General features: G+C 41.5%; 1 protein-coding gene across 7 annotated transcripts in view; it reads left to right on the forward strand.

The window, feature by feature from the left end:
- LOC137383870 (copine-8-like) overlaps nucleotides 1-21,402 on the forward strand; it is a 699,632-nt gene that overhangs the window by 287,166 nt on the left and 391,064 nt on the right. For all 7 annotated transcript variants that reach the window (XM_068057206.1, XM_068057208.1, XM_068057209.1 and 4 more), the window contains one exon: nucleotides 1,128-1,191. In XM_068057206.1, the coding sequence (XP_067913307.1) occupies nucleotides 1,128-1,191 (64 nt within the window). The remainder of the gene's footprint in view (nucleotides 1-1,127; nucleotides 1,192-21,402) is intronic.

Here is a 21,402-nt window from a genome sequence, read left to right on the forward strand (position 1 = left end):
TAGGGGGGATATGCGTGGAAAGTTCTTTACGCAGAGGGTGGTGGGTGCCTGGAACGCATTGCCAGCGGAGGTGGTAGACGCGGGCACGATAGCGTCTTTTAAGATGCATCTAGACAGATACATGAATGGGCAAGAAGCAAAGAGATACAGACCCTTAGAAAATAGGCGACATGTTTAGATAGAGGATCTGGACCGGCGCAGGCTTGGAGGGCCGAAGGGCCTGTTCCTGTGCTGTAATTTTCTTTGTTCTTTGTTCTTTAATCCATGTAAATACCTAAGAAATTATACTGTGACATTTTTGTTAATTTGCAAATTATAGCAAAGATGTAGATGAAAGCATACAAAGAACGGTACAGCACAGGAAGAGGCCATTCGGCCCTCCAAGCCTGCGCCGATCTTGATGCCTGCCTAAACTAAAACCTTCTGCACTTCCGGGGACCGTATCCCTCTATTCCCATCCTATTCATGTATTTGTCAAGATGCCTCTTAAACGTCGCTATCGTACATGCTTCCACCACCTTCCCCGGCAGCAAGTTCCAGGCACTCACCACCCTCTGTGTAAAGAACTTGCTTCGCACATCCCCTCTAAACTTTGCACCTCTCACCTTAAACCTATGTCCCCTAGTAACTGACTCTTCCATCCTGGGAAAAAGCTTCTGACTATCCACTCTGTCCATGCCGCTCATAACTTTGTAAACCTCTATCATGTCGCCCCCCCACCTCCGTCGTTCCAGTGAAAACAATCCGAGTTTATCCAACCTCTCCTCATAGCTAATGCCTTCCAGACCAGGCAACATCCTGGTAAACCTCTTCTGTACCCTCTCCAAAGCCTCCACGTCCTTCTGGTAGTGTGGCGACCAGAATTGCACGCAATATTCTCAGTGTAGCAGGAAACAGCCTTTTATTCTCTCAGCTACTTTTTTCAAACTAAAAATTACAAATGGAGGACATTCTGACATATAAACCCCAAAGACATTCTGTTCCTTGTAATTTTGACAAACTTGTTTTCACTTCATCTTAAACATTCTTTGTATATGATTGTTTCCATCTGCTAAGGATTTAAATGCATTTGAAAAATAAAAAAAAATACACAAGATTTTTATGTATCTTTCCTTATCTGTTCTCAGTGGAATTCCAGGGAAGAAATGCGGGACAATCATACTGTCAGCTGAAGAACTTGGGAATTGTCGGGTAAGTAAAAAACCTTTCATTATCACAAAGGGAAGTAGGGTTGGAAAATGCCTCCTGGATATAACTATTATTTCAGTACACAATGCCACCCTGCTTTTTGGCATTTCTAAAATGATGGGGATTATGCTTGAACTGTCAGCTGTCCTTTTCGTGCTTCACAAATGGGTGGCTGGCAGTTAAAAATTGGAGTGAAGGTACCTCACCCCATTGCTCAAAGCCATCCCATGGATGGAATTTTCAGGCACTTTGTAAATGGGGGAGCTACACACCTGTCTGTTTCAGGTGGGAAGTTTCTTAAGTATGCAAATCTTTCTGAAGGGCCCCATTTCCAATTTTCAGGTACAAATGGGCAGCCTGCACCACACACACTCTGCTTACTATTAGCCGAACCACTGACCCAGGAAGAGCTCAGATATTTTTGGGGGAGGAAGTTTTTTTTTTGTGTGGCCTCCTGACCCCACATAAACACTCTAATCTGCTGACTGCCCTTGTTTGTTCCCTGCCCCACCTGATCCAGGCCTCACCTACTGGTATGGCCCTGCTTGGGAGCCAGCTGAGATCCTGTTTTGCTATTACCAGCGGGTTTGCAGTGGAATGCCTACTTGCACCACACCTTATCAGTGGCATTCACTTGAGACCTGAAACCAGAAATTTTTTAGTCGTCCCAAGTGGACAGTGTAGCTGTTCCACCAACTCAGCACCATTTTGGTCAGAAGCCAAACATTGCCCCCATTATTTTTTTTAGTCGAAGAGTTTTTTGATTAATGCAATCCAGCCATATTTTTCAAACAATGGCATTTATTTCCCAATGAACCGTTTGTTAAGTTCAAGCTAGTTACATTTATGGCATTAAATGGAGGTGAATGGTCTTTTGATTAAAGTAAAACCAAGGACTCCATAACAAACAAGTAGGTACCGAAACCATTCTGCTGCTCAGAATGCTCCCAGGTATTCTGCAGCAGCATGAAAAACAATCACGGCAAGATAAATGATGGGTATTTCCTTGATGACACATACCAGTGAATGTAAAAGGCACACAAGAAGAACAGTGTGACACAAAGATTACTTCTCCCTGTTTCACTGGTGCTGTGAAACTGACTGGACAATTGCTGCTTCAAACTAGTATCAATCTCATTTCCACAACTTTATTAGTGATTCATATTGCAAATCCCTCATTTAAAAAAAAAATTGATTACATTTTCTAAGATCATTTTATAAAGCAAATAGAAAACTCATTGGGTCCTATTGGTCTTAGTAACCCAATTTTCCTCTGCAAGTACAGCCTGGGGCATTTTGGGCAGAATGCACTAACTGTGTGATGTATTGGGATTAATACATCAGTGCCCAAGCTTCTGTTTAGGCCTTACTTACATAATGAAGGTATACACCAAATGTGCATGGGTGCATGTGAAAGCACATGATTGGGTGCAGGAAGGAAAGGAGAGGTCTGGGCATTTCTTAGGGGCAACAGCCAGCTTAAAGAGGCATGAAAAATGATTGTAAAGGTGTTGACGAGTATCTGGAACAGTAAATTTTACATATCATTTGTAAGGGAGAAATGGTTTTTGGCTTTTTATGCCAATATCAAGCACAGTGTATAGATGAATAATGGATCACTTGTTCTCCAAGTTGCTTTAGAATGATAGGATGTGATACCTATTTCAAAATATGTTGCTGTAGTACAAGACCTATTAACATTTAATACTTAAACAAATTAGTTATTTTATCTATCCCATAGTATCCTGTCCATAGGAAAGCTGGTGCACTTCAGTTTGATAAGGTGAGCTGTTCCAGTACAGCTAGAACACTGATCTCTCATAATGTGGAATATTGCCCAGGTATGTCCTGTCCACAAATCCAACTGGCCAATTACTACCCTATCAGCTTGCTCCCAGTCTTCAGCAAGGTGATAGAAGGAATTGTCAACAGTGCTATCAAGTGGCACTTGCCAGCAATCTGCTCGCTGATGCTCAGTTTGGGTTCTGCCAGGACCACTCTTCTCCAGACCTCATTTACATCCTTGGTCAAAATACAGATGTGAGCTAAATTCCAGAAGCAATGTGACAGACACTGCTTTTAGCAAAGGGCAGAATTCAACTGAGTGTGTCATTAAGGTACCAATGGAGATAAGGAAAAAACATTTCAGCAACTGGAGTCAAACTGGAACTGTCTACCTAACAGCATTGTAGGAGTGTCTTCACCACATGGACTTCAGCAGTTCAAGAAGGCTCACTATCACTTCTCAAGGCCATCTAGGAATGGACAATAAATGTCGGTCAAGTCCCTGACGCCCACATGCTAGAATGATTTATTTTCCAATAGCTCCTAAAAAAAAAAATGCACAAAAAGAAACAAATAGTTTAAAAGGGATGGTTGCAGTGGTAACAATTTGATTTATTCCTGATCTTATTTTTTTCTTCAATATATTCAACAAAGAACATAAAAACATAACTTAAGAAATAGGAGCAGGAGTAGACCATATGGCCCCTCGAGCCTGCTCTGCCATTCAATATGATCATGGCTGATCACCTGCTGCAACTCCACTTTCCTGCCCCCTCCCAATATCCCTTTATTCCTGATGACCAAAAAGCTTTGAATATGCTCAACAATGGAGCACCCACAACCCTCTGGGGCAGACAATTCCAAAGATTCAAAACCCTTTGAGTGAAGAAATTTCTCCTCGGCTCAATACTAAATGATTGACCCCTTATGCTGAGGCTGCGCCCCCATGTTCTAGATTCCCCAGCCAGGGGCAACAGCCTCTCAGTGTCTACCCTGTCAAGCCTCTTCAGAATCTTGTATGTTTCAATAAGTTTGTGTAAATAGACTAAAAGTTATGGCAGTAAATAATCAGTGGGAAACATTTAAAGTAACTATTCAAAATATTCAAAAAAAAACCCATTCCATTAAAAAAAACCAACAGTTCAGCAAGAAAGATCCATGTGTGGCTTAGGAAGGAAGTTAAGGATATTATTAGATTAAAAGAAGAGGCTTAGAATGTGTCAAAGAACAGTTGTAAGCCTGAGGATTAGGAGCGTTTTGGAAATGAGCAAAGGGCCACCAAAAAGTTGATAAGGGAATAAATGGAACGAGAGTAAACTAGCCAGGAATATAAAAACAGATTGTAAGAGCTTATACAAGTATATAAAAAGGAGAAGAGTAGCTAAAGTAAGCATTGGTCCCTTAGAGGAGAGACAGGAAAAAATATCACGGGGCATGAAGAAATGGCAAAGACATTGAATAAATATTTTGTGTCTGTCTTCACCAATTACATACAAGAAATAGCTGGGCTAATTAGAGTGAGGAATTTCCAGTAATTTCATTTATCAGCAGAGAAAAGATATTGGAGAAAGTAAGGGAATAAAATCCAGCACCTGATGGTCTACATCCTAGGGTTCTAAGAGATGTAACTGCAGAGACAGTGGTTGTGATTTCCTAAAATTCCATAGACTCTAGAACAGTCCCAGCAACTGGAAGTTAGCAATATCACTATTCAAGAAATGAGAGAGAGAGAGAGAAAAAATTGGGCACTGCTGGCCAGTTAGCCTGACATTAGTTATCAGGAAAATGCTGGAATCTATTTGAAAGAAGGTCTTAACAATGCACTTAGAAAATTACAGTATGATCAACATGGTTTTACAAAGGGGAAATCATGTTTGACAAATGTATTAGAGTTTTGTGAGGATGTAACTAGTCGAGGTAAATAAAGGGGAACCAGTAGATGTAGTATACTTGAATTTCCAAAAGGTGATCAATAAGGGTGACGCAAAAGGTTAATACACAAAATAAGGGCTTATGGAGTTGGGAGTAACATTTTAGTATGGATAGAGGTTTGGTTAATGGACAGGAAGCAGAGAGTAGGGATAAACAGCACATTGGCAGGCTGTGATTTAGTGGAGTACCGCAAGGATCAGTGATAGGGCCTCAGCTACATACAATCTATATTAATGACTTAGGCGAAGAGACCAAGAATAATGTATCTAAGTTTGCTGACGATACAAAGCTATGTGGGAATGTAAGCTGTGAGGAGGATGCAAAAAGGCGGTAAGGAAATATAGATAGACTAAGTGTGGCAGATGGAGTATAATGTGGGGAAGTGTGAGGTTATTCACTATAGTATTAAGAATAGCAAATCAGATTTTTTTTTAAAGTGTGAAACTTGTAAATATTGATGTTCAGAGGGACTTGGGTGTACTTGTACAGGGAACATAGAAGTTAGCATGCAGCTACAGCAAGCACGTAGGAAGGAAAATTGCATGTTGGCCTTCATTGCAAAGGGATTGAAGTACAAGAATAAGGAAGTCTTGTTAAAATTATACAAGCATTGGTAACACCACAGCTGGAGTGCTGTATGCAGTTTTGGTCTCCATATTTAGGGAAGTATATACTTGCATTGGAGGTGGTATAGCAAAGATTCAGTAGATTAGTTCCTGTGGTGAGAGGGTTGTCCTATGATGAGATCCTGAATAAACTGGGTCTCTATTCTCTGGAGTTTAGATGAATGTGAGGTGATTCTCATTGAAATGTACAAGATTCTGAAAGGGGTTTGACAGGGTAGACATTGAGACATTGTTTCGCCTGACTGGGGTACCTAGAACACAGGGGCACAGTCTCAGGAAAAGGGGTCTATCATTTAGGACCGAGATGATCTATAGACTCTGGAGCAGTTCCTACAGATTGGAGGGTGGCAAATGTAACCCCACTATTTAAAAAAAGAGGGAGAGAAAAAACAGGGAATTACAGACCAGTTAGCCTTACATTAGTAGTGGGGAAAATGCTAGAGTCTATTATAAAGGATGTTTTAGCAGAACACCTGGAAAGCCGAAACAGGATTGGACAAAGTCAGCATGGGTTTATGAAAGGAAAATCATGCTTAACAAATCTACTGGAGTTTTTTGAGGATGGAACTAGTAGAATAGATAAGGGAGAACCAGTGGATGTGGTATATTTGGATTTTCAGAAGGCTTTTGATAAGGTCCGACGTAAGAGGTTAGTGTGCAAAATTAAAGCACATGGGATTGGGGGTAATATACTGGCATGGATTGAGAATTGGTTGACAGGCAGGAAACAGAGAGTAGGAATAAACAGGTCTTTTTCCGGGTGGCAGGCAGTGACTAGTGGGGTGCAGGGATCAGTGCTTGGGCCCCAGCTATTCACAATATATATTAATGACGGGTGAGGGAACTAAATGTAACATTTCCAAGTTTGCAGACGACACAAAGCTGGGGGGGAATGTGAGCTGTGAGGAGGATGCAAAGAGGCTCCAGTGTGATTTGGACACATTGGGTGAGTGGGCAAATGCATGGCAGGTGCAGTATATTGTGAATAAATGTGAGGTTATCCACTTTGGTTATAAAAACAGAAAGGCAGATTATTATCTGAATGGTGATAGATTGGGAAAGGGGGAGGTGCAACGAAACACCAGTCGCTGAAAGCAAGCATTCAGATACAGCAAGTAGTTCGGAAGGCGAATGGTATGTTGGCCTTCATTGCAAGAGGATTTGAGTGCAGGAGCAAGGATGTCTTACTGCAGTTATGCAGGGCCTTGGTGAGACCACATCTGGAGTATTGTGTGCAGTTTTGGTCTCCTCATCTGAGGAAGGATGTTCTTGCCTTGGAGGGAGTGCAAAGAAGATTTACTAGGCTGATTCCTGGGATGGCAGGATTGATGTATGAGGATAGAATGGGTCGACTAGGCCAATATTCACTAGAGTTCAGAAGAATGAGAGGGGATCTCATAGAAACCTATAAAATTCTAACAGGACTAGATAGGCTAGATGCAAGGAGGATGTTCCCGATGGCTGGGGAGTCCAGAACCAGGGATCACAGTCGCAGGATATGGGGTATGCCATTTAGAACCGAGATGAGGAGAAATGTCTTCACTCAGAGGGTGGTGAACCTGTGGAATTCTCTACCGCAGAAGGCAGTGGAGGCCAAGTCATTAAATATATTCAAGAAGGCGATAGATATATTTCTTAATGCCAAAGGGATATAGGGAGAAAGCGGGAACAGGGTAATGAATTAGACAATCAGCCATGATCTTTTTTGAATGGTGGAGCAGGCTCGAAGGGCCGAATGGCCTACTCCTGCTCCGGTTTCTATGAGGAGAAATTTCTTCTGGCAAAGGGTTGTGTATCTTTGGAATTCTTTATCCCAGAGGGTTGTGGATGTTCCATTGTTGAACATATTTAAGGTTGGGATAGACAGATTTGTGGTCTCTCAAAGATTCAAGGAATATGGCGAGCAGGCAGGAAAGTGGAGTTGAAGCCGAGGATCAGCCATGATTGTGTTGAATGGCAAAGCAGGCTCGAGGGGTCTCCTCTACTCCTGCTCCTATTTCTTATGTTTTTATATTCTTAACTAACAAAGTAGCCTGTTTACAATTTTAATTGGTGGCAAAAAGCCTGCAATAGCAGAGCTGCTGTCCATTATACACCTTATCCACTTTACCATTCCATTGAAGTCAGGCCAAGTTTATAATGGGCAACCAATCTGCCACCATCATTTTTTGCCACCACCAGCAGTCAAAATTAGTCCATAATATTTAACATATTGCACTGTGAAGATCATATTAAAGGAGCACCCCATTGATCAGGCCCTTGGAGTTTCCTGGAATACTGAGTTGCATCTCCAGAAATGTGGAAGATTTCAATTTGAATTTTGAAAAAAAAAGACTAGACAAATGAGAGGGGACCACCTCCTTGACTAAATACCTCCATTGTCCATTTTCTCCTCTCTGGCTGCTGTTGATTCAAATAGATTCGATACATAAGGGAAAATGTTAACTCCTGGGTGCGAGTACTCCTGGGAGACCTGGCCAATGTTAATTTCCAAGCCTCATTTCATCCTGCTGGCCTGCTACCCACCTGAAAGAAGTGTAAAGAGGCAGCTGAAGATTGGGTGGCCTTGAGACTGCCTGTCAGCAAAGTCAGAGGGAGGGATGATCAGCAGGGTCTTGCAAAGAAGGGAGAGGCCAAGATTTTCCTTGTGGGCCTGGAAGCGTACTCTTTCTCCTCCTGGCCCTCTAAAAGTACGCTTTGAACTTATCTTTTTTTATTCTTTCATGTAGTGTGGACTTGGTTGGAAAGGTCAGCATTTGTTGACCATCCCTAATTTCCCTTGACAACTGAGTGGCTTGCTAGGCCATTTCTGAGGGCAGTTAAAAGTCAACCACATTGTTGTGGGTCTGGAGTCACATGTAGGCCATACCAGGTAAGGACAGCAGATTTCCTTCCCTAAAGGACATGAGTGAACCAGATGGGTTTTTTTTTTACGACAATCGATCATAGGCACTGTTACTGACACCAGGAACTAGATTTTGTTGCCAGCCTGACGTCGGGTTTTGTGGTGATGTGGAACTGGAGAATTGGAATGGCAGAGGCTGCCCAACACCGGGATTGCCGGGCCCGATCTTCCCAGTAATGGTGAGGCTCCATGGCAGCACCTCTGCCACTCTGCGACAAGACCCTATTTTACATATTTAAAATACCTCACTGCATAAAGTTAAATTTAATTCCCCACGATCTTGCCTTCAGTTCCCAATCTTGAGCATATCCAGGGGACGCTGGTGGGGAAGCGGTCAAGTCTGCATTATTTTGTGTATGGGGGGAAGAGGTCAACTGTGCATTATTTAGTGTATGGGGGGAGGGGGTCAACTGTGTATTATTTTGTGTATGGGGGAAGGGGTCAACTGTGCATTATTTAGTGTCTGGGGGGAAGGGGTCAACTGTGCATTATTTAGTGTCGGGGGAAGGGGTCAACTGTGCATTATTTAGTGTCGGGGGGAAGGGGTCAACTGTGCATTATTTAGTGTCTGGGGGGAAGGGGTCAACTGTGCATTATTTAGTGTCTGGGGGGGAAGGGGTCAACTGTGCATTATTTAGTGTATGGGGGGAAGGGGTCAACTGTGCATTATTTAGTGTATGGGGGGAAGAGGTCAACTGTGTATTATTTTGTGTATGGGGGAAGGGGTCAACTGTGCATTATTTAGTGTCGGGGGAAGGGGTCAACTGTGCATTATTTAGTGTCGGGGGGAAGGGGTCAACTGCATTATTTAGTGTCGGGGGGAAGGGGTCAACTGTGCATTATTTAGTGTCTGGGGGGAAGGGGGTCAACCGTGCATTATTTAGTGTCTGGGGGGGAAGGGGTCAACTGTGCATTATTTAGTGTATGGGGGGAAGGGGTCAACTGTGCATTATTTAGTGTATGGGGGGAAGGGGTCAACTGTGCATTATTTAGTGTATGGGGGGAAGGGGTCAACTGTGCATTATTTAGTGTATGGAGGGAAGGGATCAACTGTGCACTTTTGGAACTGTTTGTAGGGCTGGCAGTCTTTTAAAAATGGTGCCGGCACCTGCTCCGGCATCAGGTGACAACGTGATTTGGGGTGTGGGGGGTGTGGTGGGGACGGCCACTGTTAATATGTTAAGTGCCGCCTGCTGCGTAATTGCGGCGCCCGTGCAGATTGGCTGCCATTTTCTGCACCTGCCACCATTCCTGGCAGTGGGACAACAAAATCCAGCCCCAGGTTTTTTTTATTAATTCATTGAATTTAAATTCCACCAGCTGCCCAGGTGGGATTCGAACCCATGCCCCAGGGCAGTATCCTGGGCCTGCACCTCTGGATTACTAGTTCAGTGACATTCCCAATTTTAGGGCTCCACTTCTTCCCTAACAGGGATCAGAACTCTGTTAAAATGCCATTGGAGTTCTCGATACATGCAGGCTGCTTAGGTACATTATATGAAAGACAGTTAACCTGGCTCCTGTCTGAGTCTGTTTGGTGCCTCAGTGACTTGCAAAAACATCTGAGTTAAACCTACCAAGGAGTGAGAATGGAGTGGCTTGATTTAAACTTCTATTCTTCCAGTTTCTGCTGTTTAAAATTTCCCCTATAGTCATGGATGCTCAGATGTCCCCTTGCTGATTGCCAGAAAAATAGATAAATAGTCACTAGAGCAGTGTGGAAACATGACCAATCAGAGGAGCAGAAACTATAAATAATAAATAAACCTGAAATGCTTGCTCCTTACTTCCAGTATTTGATAGCGGAATCCAACAGAACAATAGGAAATACCTTGACCTTTCTAGGGTATTACTGGAAATATAATATACATACATAGTGTAGAGGAGTTAAAAATTAAAAGTCTGCATTTCCATATTACAGTTTGTTTGGAGGATGTCCACATTGACACAAAATTCGATTTAAAAAAAAATTCAAACCACTTCAATTTCGAATTATACAAATTGTAGAATTTTACCCAGAGAGCACCCAGATAGAATGTGCTATTGTAGATAAATAAAATTGAATTTTTTTTAATTATTAAAGAATCAGTCACAAAAGGGTGCAATTTTTTTTACCTTGGCATGCCTGCCATGGTGGGCATGAACTAGTGCAAGGAATCTGCAGCTGTGTTTTCCTGCATTTAGCAAAAACTCAGCACGGAGTGAGATTTTTTTTTAAAAAAGCAAAGAAAGAAGTGGCTCCCAATGGTCTAGAAATAGACTAAATACACGTACCAGTACTAGGAAACAGATGTGCTCTATGGGGGTCCACTTTACTAATATTAGTAGAAGGCTTTCACTTCACTCATTCAGATAGGAAATTGCTGTTCCATCAGACTCTGGAGGAACTGTGGAGTTACATTTTCTGGCTTTATTATAATTTTGTTTTTCAATCTAGGTAAAAGTACCAAATATTCAAATTAATTATCATTCAAGTTTGCTTTAGAGATGCTGGTGCAATGCTGGTGTCAAAATTTGCTGCATTTATGAATTCTGGAAAGCTTACTTCCGATTGCAAACATAAGAAGGGCCAATATATCTTTGTCAAACAATAAATTAGGAAGTATATGATTTGAAACATTAATGGAATTTTACTCCGCTCCAGGATATTGAACTATGAGTCATGCGAATTTTGTGTGAATAGCAGCTGTGCTGTTTGTATTGAGGTAGTGACAGAACAGGAATTTGGATTCGTTAAGCCTGCTTGTAGCATGCATGGATGTGATGGTGTTTAGGAATTACTAAAAGCTAATTTGACCCAATGGCCTAATATAATTGATATTAACCCTTGATGACTATGACTATCTTTTTGGGTTGGATTTGGCCTGACTTGCATCACTACAGTAAAATGTATTTTTCTGATAGGAAAGAATTGATTATTTTGGAAATATGATAGAGATTGTTGCAATTGTGAGAAAGCTCAATATTGATGTTTTATGATTCTGAAAAGGATGAATGGATGCACATAAACTTTCTCGTCATTTTCAATCTTCCTGTTCTTAATATCTTCATTTTTATTATTGCTTTAAATTCAAATGATAAATATTTCAAACTTTCACACAGTTTTCAGCTCTTAAAAAACACTTACTTGTCCAACTGATTGGATAAATTCACTGCATTGGTTTCAAGCTGTACAGATCCAAATGGCCATTCGGTTTGAGGCTGTACCATATTGAGTTTGCTGGTCTCAGCAATGGCAGTGGTGGATGTTACAATTGACTAGAGATGAAAATCACCTAGGCTTACCTCTCCTGTTCATTATTCAGTTCTTGCTGATGGACATGTGGTTCAATGGATGAGGTAGATAGTGCAAACAGCACAAAAGCAGGCCATTCGGTCTAACTAGCCTAGTGTTTATACTCGACTTGAAGGGCAGGATTGGGTTTTGATTTTGAGGCAGCGGGTGAAATCTTTACCTACACTGACACTCACAATTCAGGAATGGTGAGGTACCGGGGCTATTAGCACACACAAAACTGTCACCAAGATGAACTCAGTGCTTACAAGAGTGGAAAGTAAAAGGAGAAAATTGGAAGAGTTAAAATGTCAAACAGTGAGTTTCTTTAAAGAATTGAGATTAACTGTAGTGAAAGGAGTCAGGTGATGTGTTATAGCAAAGAAGTTCTAGCAAGAGTAGGCTAATTAAATGGTGTATGGAGGAGAACATTTAATTACGAATAAATATCTGGAAATGTTCTGCAGTGCAGTATTTACTAAGTTAACCATGAGCATCTAGTTCTAGTAGTTTAAAAAAACAAGTGATCAACTTCTGATTTCTAATAGCTTAGCTAAAAATCCATGGAAATTTAATAACATTTATGCTTTGCTAAATAGGAAGAATTTGAAATACACAGATTAGTTGGTCTGAATGGCCTGTTTCTGTGCTGTATATTTGATGCTGCATTAATGTTTTGCAGTGGCTTCACAGTAATTTCTTATCAATGTAAATTCCAATGTGATAATGCAATAAAACTACTGCAATGGAAGAGTTATTTTTAATATACATAGTTAGTATTAGAAATAATGGGCTAAATTTAATGAGCCCACCACCGATGCTGGCGACAGGCCTGGTAAGTGGTGCCATTCCCGACCCTCATGTGGGTGCCCGCCCCACTGTGATTACGCGGCAGGCGCCCATTTTGCATATTGGAAGCGCGGTTTCCCACCCCCCCCTCCCCCCCAAATCACATGGCAGGGGCGGGATGTGATTAATTGATTATGGCCTCAGATGACTCCTAAACAGGTTCTGGCACCATATTTAAAGGCGTGCCAGCCCTGCACATACAACTGTCCTGGAAACAGTGCAGCATACAACTCTGTCCTAGTGGGTCCTGCATCCCTCCACCCCACCCTCCCCAAGGCAGGCAGAAGTCAATGACAGAACAAAGACACTGTGGCCCTATGGTTCAGGGGTGCCTCCCTACAGATTCTCGCCCAGGCTGCAAGGGAAATGCAGGAGGTTCTCTTCCCCTATGATGGCAAGAGGAGGTCCTCTCACCTGACCAAGCAAGCCTGGGTGGAGATCACAGAGGAAGTTAGCAGCTGTGGGGTCATCCAGTGCAATTGGATCCAGTGCAGGAAGTGGGTCAGTGACCTACTGTTTTCAGCCAAGGTGAAAGATTTTGACATCTAGTTTTACAATTATTTTTGTTTTTGTGAAATTTCATTGGACTCTTTTTTTTTTTGTTATAATTTCAGAACACTGAGCCATTAGCATAAACTGAACCAATGAGAACCTTATATGACACTTTGGACAGAGAATTATTATGTAGAGCTGTTGTCACAAAAGGTTTTATTTTTGTACTAAAATCTTGGAATTCAATGTGTTTTAAAAAAAAAAAGAAAGAATTTTGCTCAGTGAAGGACACCTGCAAAAATAATTGGAATTCCAGCAATGTTTTGAAAGGAAGTTCAGAACAAAGAATTGAACTTTATGGGTTTTGAAAGGAAGTTAAACTTGTAAAAGGCCATGAAGGTCAGCAGTTTCAAGGAAAGCACAGGGGTTTGACCTTTTTTCAGAGCAGCTTGAATGACAGAGGGGAGAAACTGTGTCTGGACATGTCACCATGTTCAAGAAGGTGCTTTTTCATTTTGGATCTTTTAAAAGCCTGTGAATTGGACAAAGAGCAGGCATTTTCAAATCTTTGCTTGACCTGCCTGGAGCCAGAGAGAAAAGACCCAGAAAGTGTTACTACTCTCTGGTAAAGAGACTCGCATCTCTTAAAAGAGAACCTGCATTTGAAAGGTAGCAGATTCCTGTTGCCTTTGGTCTCTGAAGAATTTCTGCATCCAGTGAGATTCCCGCTGCCTCCTGAAATTTGCAGAATTCTTCTACTGCTGGACTGCTGCTTCAAGACCCAAGCAGACCTGTTGCTGCACCCCGATGAAAGACCTATGTGACACCTGCTGCAGTTAAATTGCTGTGAACACCTACCCATTACAGACTGTTCATCAACCTCTCTTGGACAGACTTCAAGAGGCATCTGACTATTTGACTCTGGGATACCTCACCGTACCGAAAACATCCTACCAGAACATGAACCTCAATTTTTTTTTTATTATTCCTTCTCTTCCTAGGAAACAGTTATAATCCAAAAAAACCCTTTTGAAACCTATTAACCATTTCTTTTGAATGTATGGGTATGTGCGCATGAGGGTTAAGGGAATAAGGTGTTTTTCATGTATAGATTTATCTTGTTAGTAGTTAAGATCTATTATTTATTTTCTAATCAATAGTTCATGCTATTTTTTTTAAAGATACCTGGTTTGCTGTGCTTTATTTTGGGGGGAAAAATACAGTGTTTAATTTGGCTAGTCTTCGGTAGCTAGGAAACTTTATTTGATAGCTATGACCTGTGAAGTAGTAGGACTGAATTAACAGTGCATTACTCCCACCTTGGTCATAACACTATATACAATTGTGCTTAATAGTTTAGGGCTAATACAGTAAGAAGGTGAGTCAGTGTTTTTGAGTTCCTTTATTACTTGAATACTTATATTTCAGTGAAATATAACAATGAATGAGCTTGGGGAAATCATTTTCCCAGTCTGACATCAATCTAAATGTTAAGATGCTGACCGAGGCAACAATCTGTGATTAAATGTACTGAATGCAAACTTAGATGAAATGTTTAAAAAGTATATTGACAGACTCCTGATTTAAGAAGTAATAAAGGATATGGACTGGATCTCACAATCAGGAGGATATGAAGAGTGGTCTCTCTTAGTTTTTGAAGTGAGCTGGATAAGTGACTGGTTATTTGCTTCTTTGCTTTATGTTCTAAAATCTATGTATAAACACACCTCTTAGCTGTCACCATCTAAACCTAATAATAAAATTACTTTGAAGAGGATGTTAACTTCATGAAAGCAAACCATCCCTTTTTTGGGAGGAAACAGTAATTCCAGAAGACTGTTGGGTTGAAGTTCTATTGCATGATTTTGATAACAAATACATTTGTATGGAATTCCTTTAGCTACTATTCAAAAGAGCTGCTGTTGGGCAATTACTTTAATTCAGTCTCAATCCAGAAGAAATAGCTAATTTTATTAACTAGTTTGGTTCTGTTATGATTCTGACAAAAGCCATTTGTTTTATCATACAGCACAAATTCAACCCTTGTATATCAGTTTTGCCATGATGCTCAGTGGCAATGATATATTTCAATGCGATTTGCATCATTGCTTAGTTTTAGTTCACAAATAGTTTGTCAGATATATCTTTACGAAGACGAGTATTCCCTCAGTGCATATTTCCCAGAGCTGACAGGTCCTCCACACTACAAGACATGTAGTCCTCCTCAATAACATGTGCAGCTGCACATAACTGTTCCAGAATATTTGTTAAAAAAAAATAATGCAGCAAGAAAACTATAAGATGATGCCGGTTATATCTTTTACAGATTTTAATCACTATTGGCAACAATTTAGTGGTAAATCTATTAACTAGTAATAATTACTAGATTTAGTAGAGAAACATAATACTTTGATGTGATGTTCTATGTTAAGTGAATACTTTGGACAACTGAAAATGGTGCTAATTATAACGATATTTACTTTACAGGAATAAGCTGTAGTTGGAGGTTAAGGGATGCAGCTGGATCTGCCTACGAGTTTTACATGGAAAGTTCTAAATGTTGACATGAATTTGAGCTTTTTAAAATCATATGAAGCTTAATAATTTCAAGTCTAATTTAGGCACTCTTCTTGCAATTGCATTTGGTGTGTGCGTATTTTCTGTTGATTCAGTCAGTAACATTTTCAAAAATGTCATCTCCGCTCACAATTTCCAAACTCCCTTCTTTGAAATGCAAGCCTTAATTGTACAACACCCATACATTCTTAATCTGCCACCATCTACTATGTCGTTCCCTTGCAACAAACCTGTGGTTGTCAAGTGGTCACCTTAATTCAGTCTCAGTCGCAAAGGAACAGCTAATTTTAGTCACTAATTTGGCTTTATTACCATTTTGCTGATTCAAGCCTCTTTAGTGAACAAAAATATATAATCTACAAGAGCTTAATACTCAAGTTTTTCATTTATTTCATTTTGGATTTTAGTTTAACATTCAAGAGACTGAAATAATTATTCTCACTGTATTTTCTTTTACATGTGATGCTCTCCTAAAATTATCTGAATATAAAGCTTAGTCTGGCCTAAAAAACATAGCATTGGCACAGGAATTGCTAAACACAAAAAGACCAAAAGTCCATCTAGTTCAACTTCCACCATTCCAGTAGTCGCATGATATAACAATAATGGAGTTGTTAACTAATCATAGCCATTGATTGCTATCAGCTAACTTACAATGGACCCAACAGTTAGTAAGTTAGTTGCAAGGCGCCACAGGAACGGTTTTGCAAAGTTGTACTCCCAGTACAGACGCTTTCATGTTGAGTGAATACACTGGGAATTCGTGTGCAGGAGTAAATGGGCCATTCAGGATCTTCCATTTATTAAAATTAATTAATGGAGAGAAATTTGTGTAAAAGCACTGACCAACATGGGAGAATTCCCAATAGATGGTGCCATTCTACAAAGCTCCCGGCCAGAAATGTGAATGTGTAAAATCTACTCTGAACTATTTGTTTTTCACGAAAATAAAAGCAAAATACTGCAGATGTTGGAAATCTGAAATAAAAACAAAGTGCTGGAAATACTCAGCAGGTCTGGCAGCATCTGTGGAGAGAGGAACAGAGTTGACATTAGCTGGGATTTCATGGGTGGACGGGAGCCAGCCACTGATTGAAAAGTCGGTGGCGAACCCGCTTCCGCCTCGCCTGGGGATCCGACCCGCATTTTACAGCCCCCCAGGCTTTAATTGTTCCAAGGCAGGACTTCCACCCACTTGGGGGAGCAAGTCCCGCCTCATTGAGCTGCCAACCAATCAGCGGGCCGGCAGCTCTTAGTCCCAGCAGCGCCACCGGGAGCGGTGGCCACTGCTGGGACTGCAGCCCAGCTGAAGACATGGCGCCGGGAAGACAGGTAGGGTTTGGTTGTCTCGCCTGGGGTAATCGGTTGGGCCCCAGCAAGGCAAGGGTGTACAGTTGGGAGGAAGGTGGTGGGGGGGCATGTTGGGTGATGGGAGTGGTTGGGGTAGCAAGATCTGCCCTCCATCGGGTACCCTGTGCCCAATGAGTAGGGCCACCCGCCCGGGACGATTGCAGCTGCCTGGTTTTCACAGGCGGCTTTTCCTGGCTCCAGGATGCCCACTTGCCATACGTAAAATCCATGTGGAGGCAGGCGAAGGCCCTTAAGTGGCCGTTAAGTGGCCACTTAAGGGCCTTAATTGGCCTGGGGCGGGCCAGCCCTTTTTCACCCCTCCCCCCACCCTACATAAAGGGGGCGGAGACGGGAGCAGGTCAGGAAAGCCTCCCAGAGCCTCCTGTTCCATTTTACATTTGATCGCCTTTTATCACAACTCGATGTTTTCCACGATATGCAGGAAAATGTGTGTGTACATGGTCAAGTTACATCATTCTTGCATATTTTTAAAACTGTTAGAATTACTGAAGTAACACTTCCTACCATTAGAGCATTGAAGCTTTGAATACTGAATTGTAATACTCACATCTGCACTTTATTAAGATTGACATTTTACAAAACCATTCTGTTTTGTGTAGATATGGTGTACAAATTATTCTCTGCACTGTTTTTGACCCCATTTCATTATATAAAGGGCTTGTCTTTAACACAATTTGAGATGAATAATAAAACCAACTTCCCTTTTCTGAACCTGCTGCATGCAGGGCAAAACTACATGTCTGAGTTATTTAAAAGTAATCTGCATGATTTTAAAGCTATAATACCTCAACATGAATGAAGATTCTTCGAACACTACATTGTGTTCTGAATAAATCGATTTCACCAAACTTGAATGTATTTTTGAAATTCAGATTGCTAAAAATAAGACATTGAAGCATTTTCCAACAATGGTGTGGATTAACAGGTAAGATGAAAGGATAGCCTGTCCCAATGGCTCCGTGAGTGTATTCAGTGATAAGGTGAACCATAAGGCCAACGAAGGTCCTTGCCGACACAAACGTCATTGGTGGCCACTGGATTGGTAGCTGAATAACTGCAACTTAGGTCCAATTGAAGGACTGGTTATTGAAGGCAGTGGGGAACAGTTTAGCTGCCTGAAGATAGCCACTTGGTGACGGACCAAGGTGGTGGTGGGGAGGGGGAGGGGGGGGAAGTGCTTTAGGCATGCTGAGAGGCCCTCCTGGCCTACCTGGGTGCGGCAGCAACCCTAGGCTGCCCTGTAGAGGGTTTCTCTCCTCACAGTGGTGGCCCAGCTGCAAATGCCATTTTTCATTTAAATTTTGATAAAGTTGGAGAGAGGATGCCTCCATTTTGAAGTGTGCTTTCCCCCACTTACACACTATGGCATTCTGCTGCAGCTTTCATACTGGAAGGCCTCTTATTAGCTCTTCTCAATTGGACAGTGAGCCCATCCTCTGGCCAGTAATTGGCCACTCTGCTGAATATCACATTGAATAACTATTTCCTATGCAGTCCAAACTTCTGACCCCCATTTGAGCCTGACTGCAGGCTTCAGAAGCCTGCAGGGAAAATCCAGTACTGGGATATTTCTCCTGCCTTCAGTCTCCCACAGGAGCATCAGTGAAATTTTGCATTCTTCTCTGGCTTTGATGCAATGCTCTGCTGCCCTCTTAGTGCTGATGTTATCATTATTCTTAGAAAATGTAATAAAATTATTGGGGAGAAGTTCAGTTATCTGAGAGTCAAGTGAGAGAGTGCCAAGTACTGTTTATTCCTTAACTGGTTATCTGGCACCTGCTGCTGAGAGGTGCAGGCTGAACATAAAAGCTGTACCTAAATTCCACGCATATGAATTACATAACGTTGCTTTAAATGGGAAATATCAATGGCTACCTCAGTGGGCAAGTGAGCAAACGTAGGGAATTCTGCAAGCCATAACAAGTGCAACTCATTTGCGTAGCTATTTGGTGTCAATGGCCCAATATCTTGCAGTCAAAATAACGGGTGAGGCTAATGGCGTTCGACGTTATGCATGCATAAATGCTACATCAGCTGTGGGGCAGATACACGGTTACTTGTCAATAACCAAAGATTGCCACCCTCTAATAGCTTTGCGAAAACAGCATCTCGCTGTCTGCCTCACCCTTGAAATGCATTGAATGTTGTAACGTTACTGTATTTGCATGGTAGATTGGAATTAAATTCACCCAGAAAGTTAAATCTTGTCATTACAAGCATAAGTACCCTTTTAACACCATTATCATTGTGAATTATTGTCAGTCAACCTCTCTGGCAGTGAAAATTAACTGTTAAAAGTGTGAAATCTCATTCCTTCAGGTGCTAATTATTGGAGCTTTTAATAATGTCAAATTTAAAACGCAATCAAATGTTTTCTTTTCCTTTCTGTCTCTTTTTTCTCTCTCAAACCAATCTTTCCTTCCCTCTCTTCATTTATCTATCTTTATCTGAATTGCCATTGAATTCACCCATTCTAATTTACACTTCCTTCTCCACTGTTCCTCTGTTTAGTTCTCAATCCTGAATCTGATTGAACAGGTCAAGCAACTGGGTACCTCATTAATCAATCAGGTCCTAGATGCTCTGCTTCCATCATTGCTTCATTGACAGCATGCAGTTCCAGGCATATGCCATAAAAAATTTTAAAACCTAAACCTGCACGAACAAGTCTAACTAATGGTAGACTCTGTTCGATGCATTGTTACAGCAAAATCTTGTTCTGTGGTTCATAGTTAAGAGTTACAACTATCTTGGAGACTGTTTAAGAATACAAAAAGGAATTTGTGTGTGTAAAATGCCAGGTGGTGAAGGTATGTGAATGGTATGGAGTGCTGGAGAAGATATTTATGCAGAGGGTACACTCAATATTTTTCATTAATCAATTACACAATGGTGGGATTTATTTCAAACAGGACTTCACTGGCTTTGGGAAACAAATTGTCTTATCTAATCTCAAAGCTGAGATCTTATAAGTCTTCAACGCTTTCTGGTTGTCAGAGCTAGGCACAAAATGTCCACTTAACAGCTAACTGCACCGTTAGGTGCTTTTGGATTATGCTTGCAATGAATCGCATTGACCATACCACAAATGAAAGTCTGTTGCAAGTGTAGCAAGAACACTTATCTGAAATCATTCATCAGTATCAACCTCATTGAGTTGAGCATAATTTTTGTAAACCAGAGTCGATAAATATTTATGCAGCCTTCCCACAGGAAGGAATAGCAAAAAAGACACAGGGTCTGATACCCCATATACTGAGGAGGTGACTAAGTAGCCATAGGACAAGCCCATCATCGTTATCTTTGTGGCTTTCAGGATCACTGGCCAGAAGGACTGGAATAATGGATCTAATTGTGTGAATGTTTGAAGCCACAGCCAGTTCACTGCCTACTCCAGTTCAGTTTCTGGTCAGTAGTGACCGCTATGTTGTTGATAGTGAGGGAATTCAGCGATCATAATGCCATTGAATAGCAAGGGGAGATGGTTAGATTCTTTCTTGTTGGAGATGGTTATTGCCTGGCACTTGAGTGGCATAAGTGTTACTTGTCACTTATCAGCCCAAGCCTGGATATTGTCCAGGCCTTGCTGCATTTCTTGCATGCAAGTCTTGTTGCATGTTAGTGTGCCATTGCAAGGGATGGGTGACCCATTGTATGCAGTTAACTTTGCAATTGTTGATTGTATCATTAGTTTCCAATGACCCTGGTACATATCCTTCAGGATTCAGACATGTAGGATATTTGCACTAGCTCTGATGTCAATCTTAATCCTGAGTTTGTGTTTGCCAACTTTGTGCACATGACATTAATAGGTGTAAAAGCTTCCAGTTGTTTGACTTCATCAAAACAATGTGTCAGGTACACAATGTGAAACAGCTGCTCCTCTTCTGGCTGAGAATCTATCCATGCTGAGCCTTGTCTTGAGTCGATGTTGCTGTGGACTTTGTGTATCAGCTTGCATTTATACAGGTCTCTAGCGCTCTCCTTGCTGCTGTTGCCCTGTTGTTGTGCCTGTCTTCTGTTTGTTTGTGTCCTATTGTGGCTTCTGGCTGCATCTTTGGATTTCTTGCATAGGCAGGCCTAGTGTCCTTTTGTACTGCACGCCTTGCACAGGTCTTGAAATGCAGGGTAATGTCACAGTGAGTGGGACAAACCACACTTACCACACAGTTTGCTTGCTTTTTGCGACCTGGTTATCGTGCTGATATTGTCGGCTGCACCTAGTTTTGAAGATGCTGTTGTCCAGCTAAATGGCTTCATATTTCATGCCATCTTCTAGCAGCACATCAATGCTGTGACCTTTCTTTTTCCCCCAAGAGGTCTTTTTCAAACGCCTCAATAGGTGTTGAGACAATCACCAGCTCCATTATTTGCTCTGACAGCTCAGTGTTTCTGCTGTTCTT

This window comes from Heterodontus francisci, chromosome 25 (genome assembly GCF_036365525.1).
Source record: "Heterodontus francisci isolate sHetFra1 chromosome 25, sHetFra1.hap1, whole genome shotgun sequence".
Taxonomy (NCBI): domain Eukaryota; kingdom Metazoa; phylum Chordata; class Chondrichthyes; order Heterodontiformes; family Heterodontidae; genus Heterodontus; species Heterodontus francisci.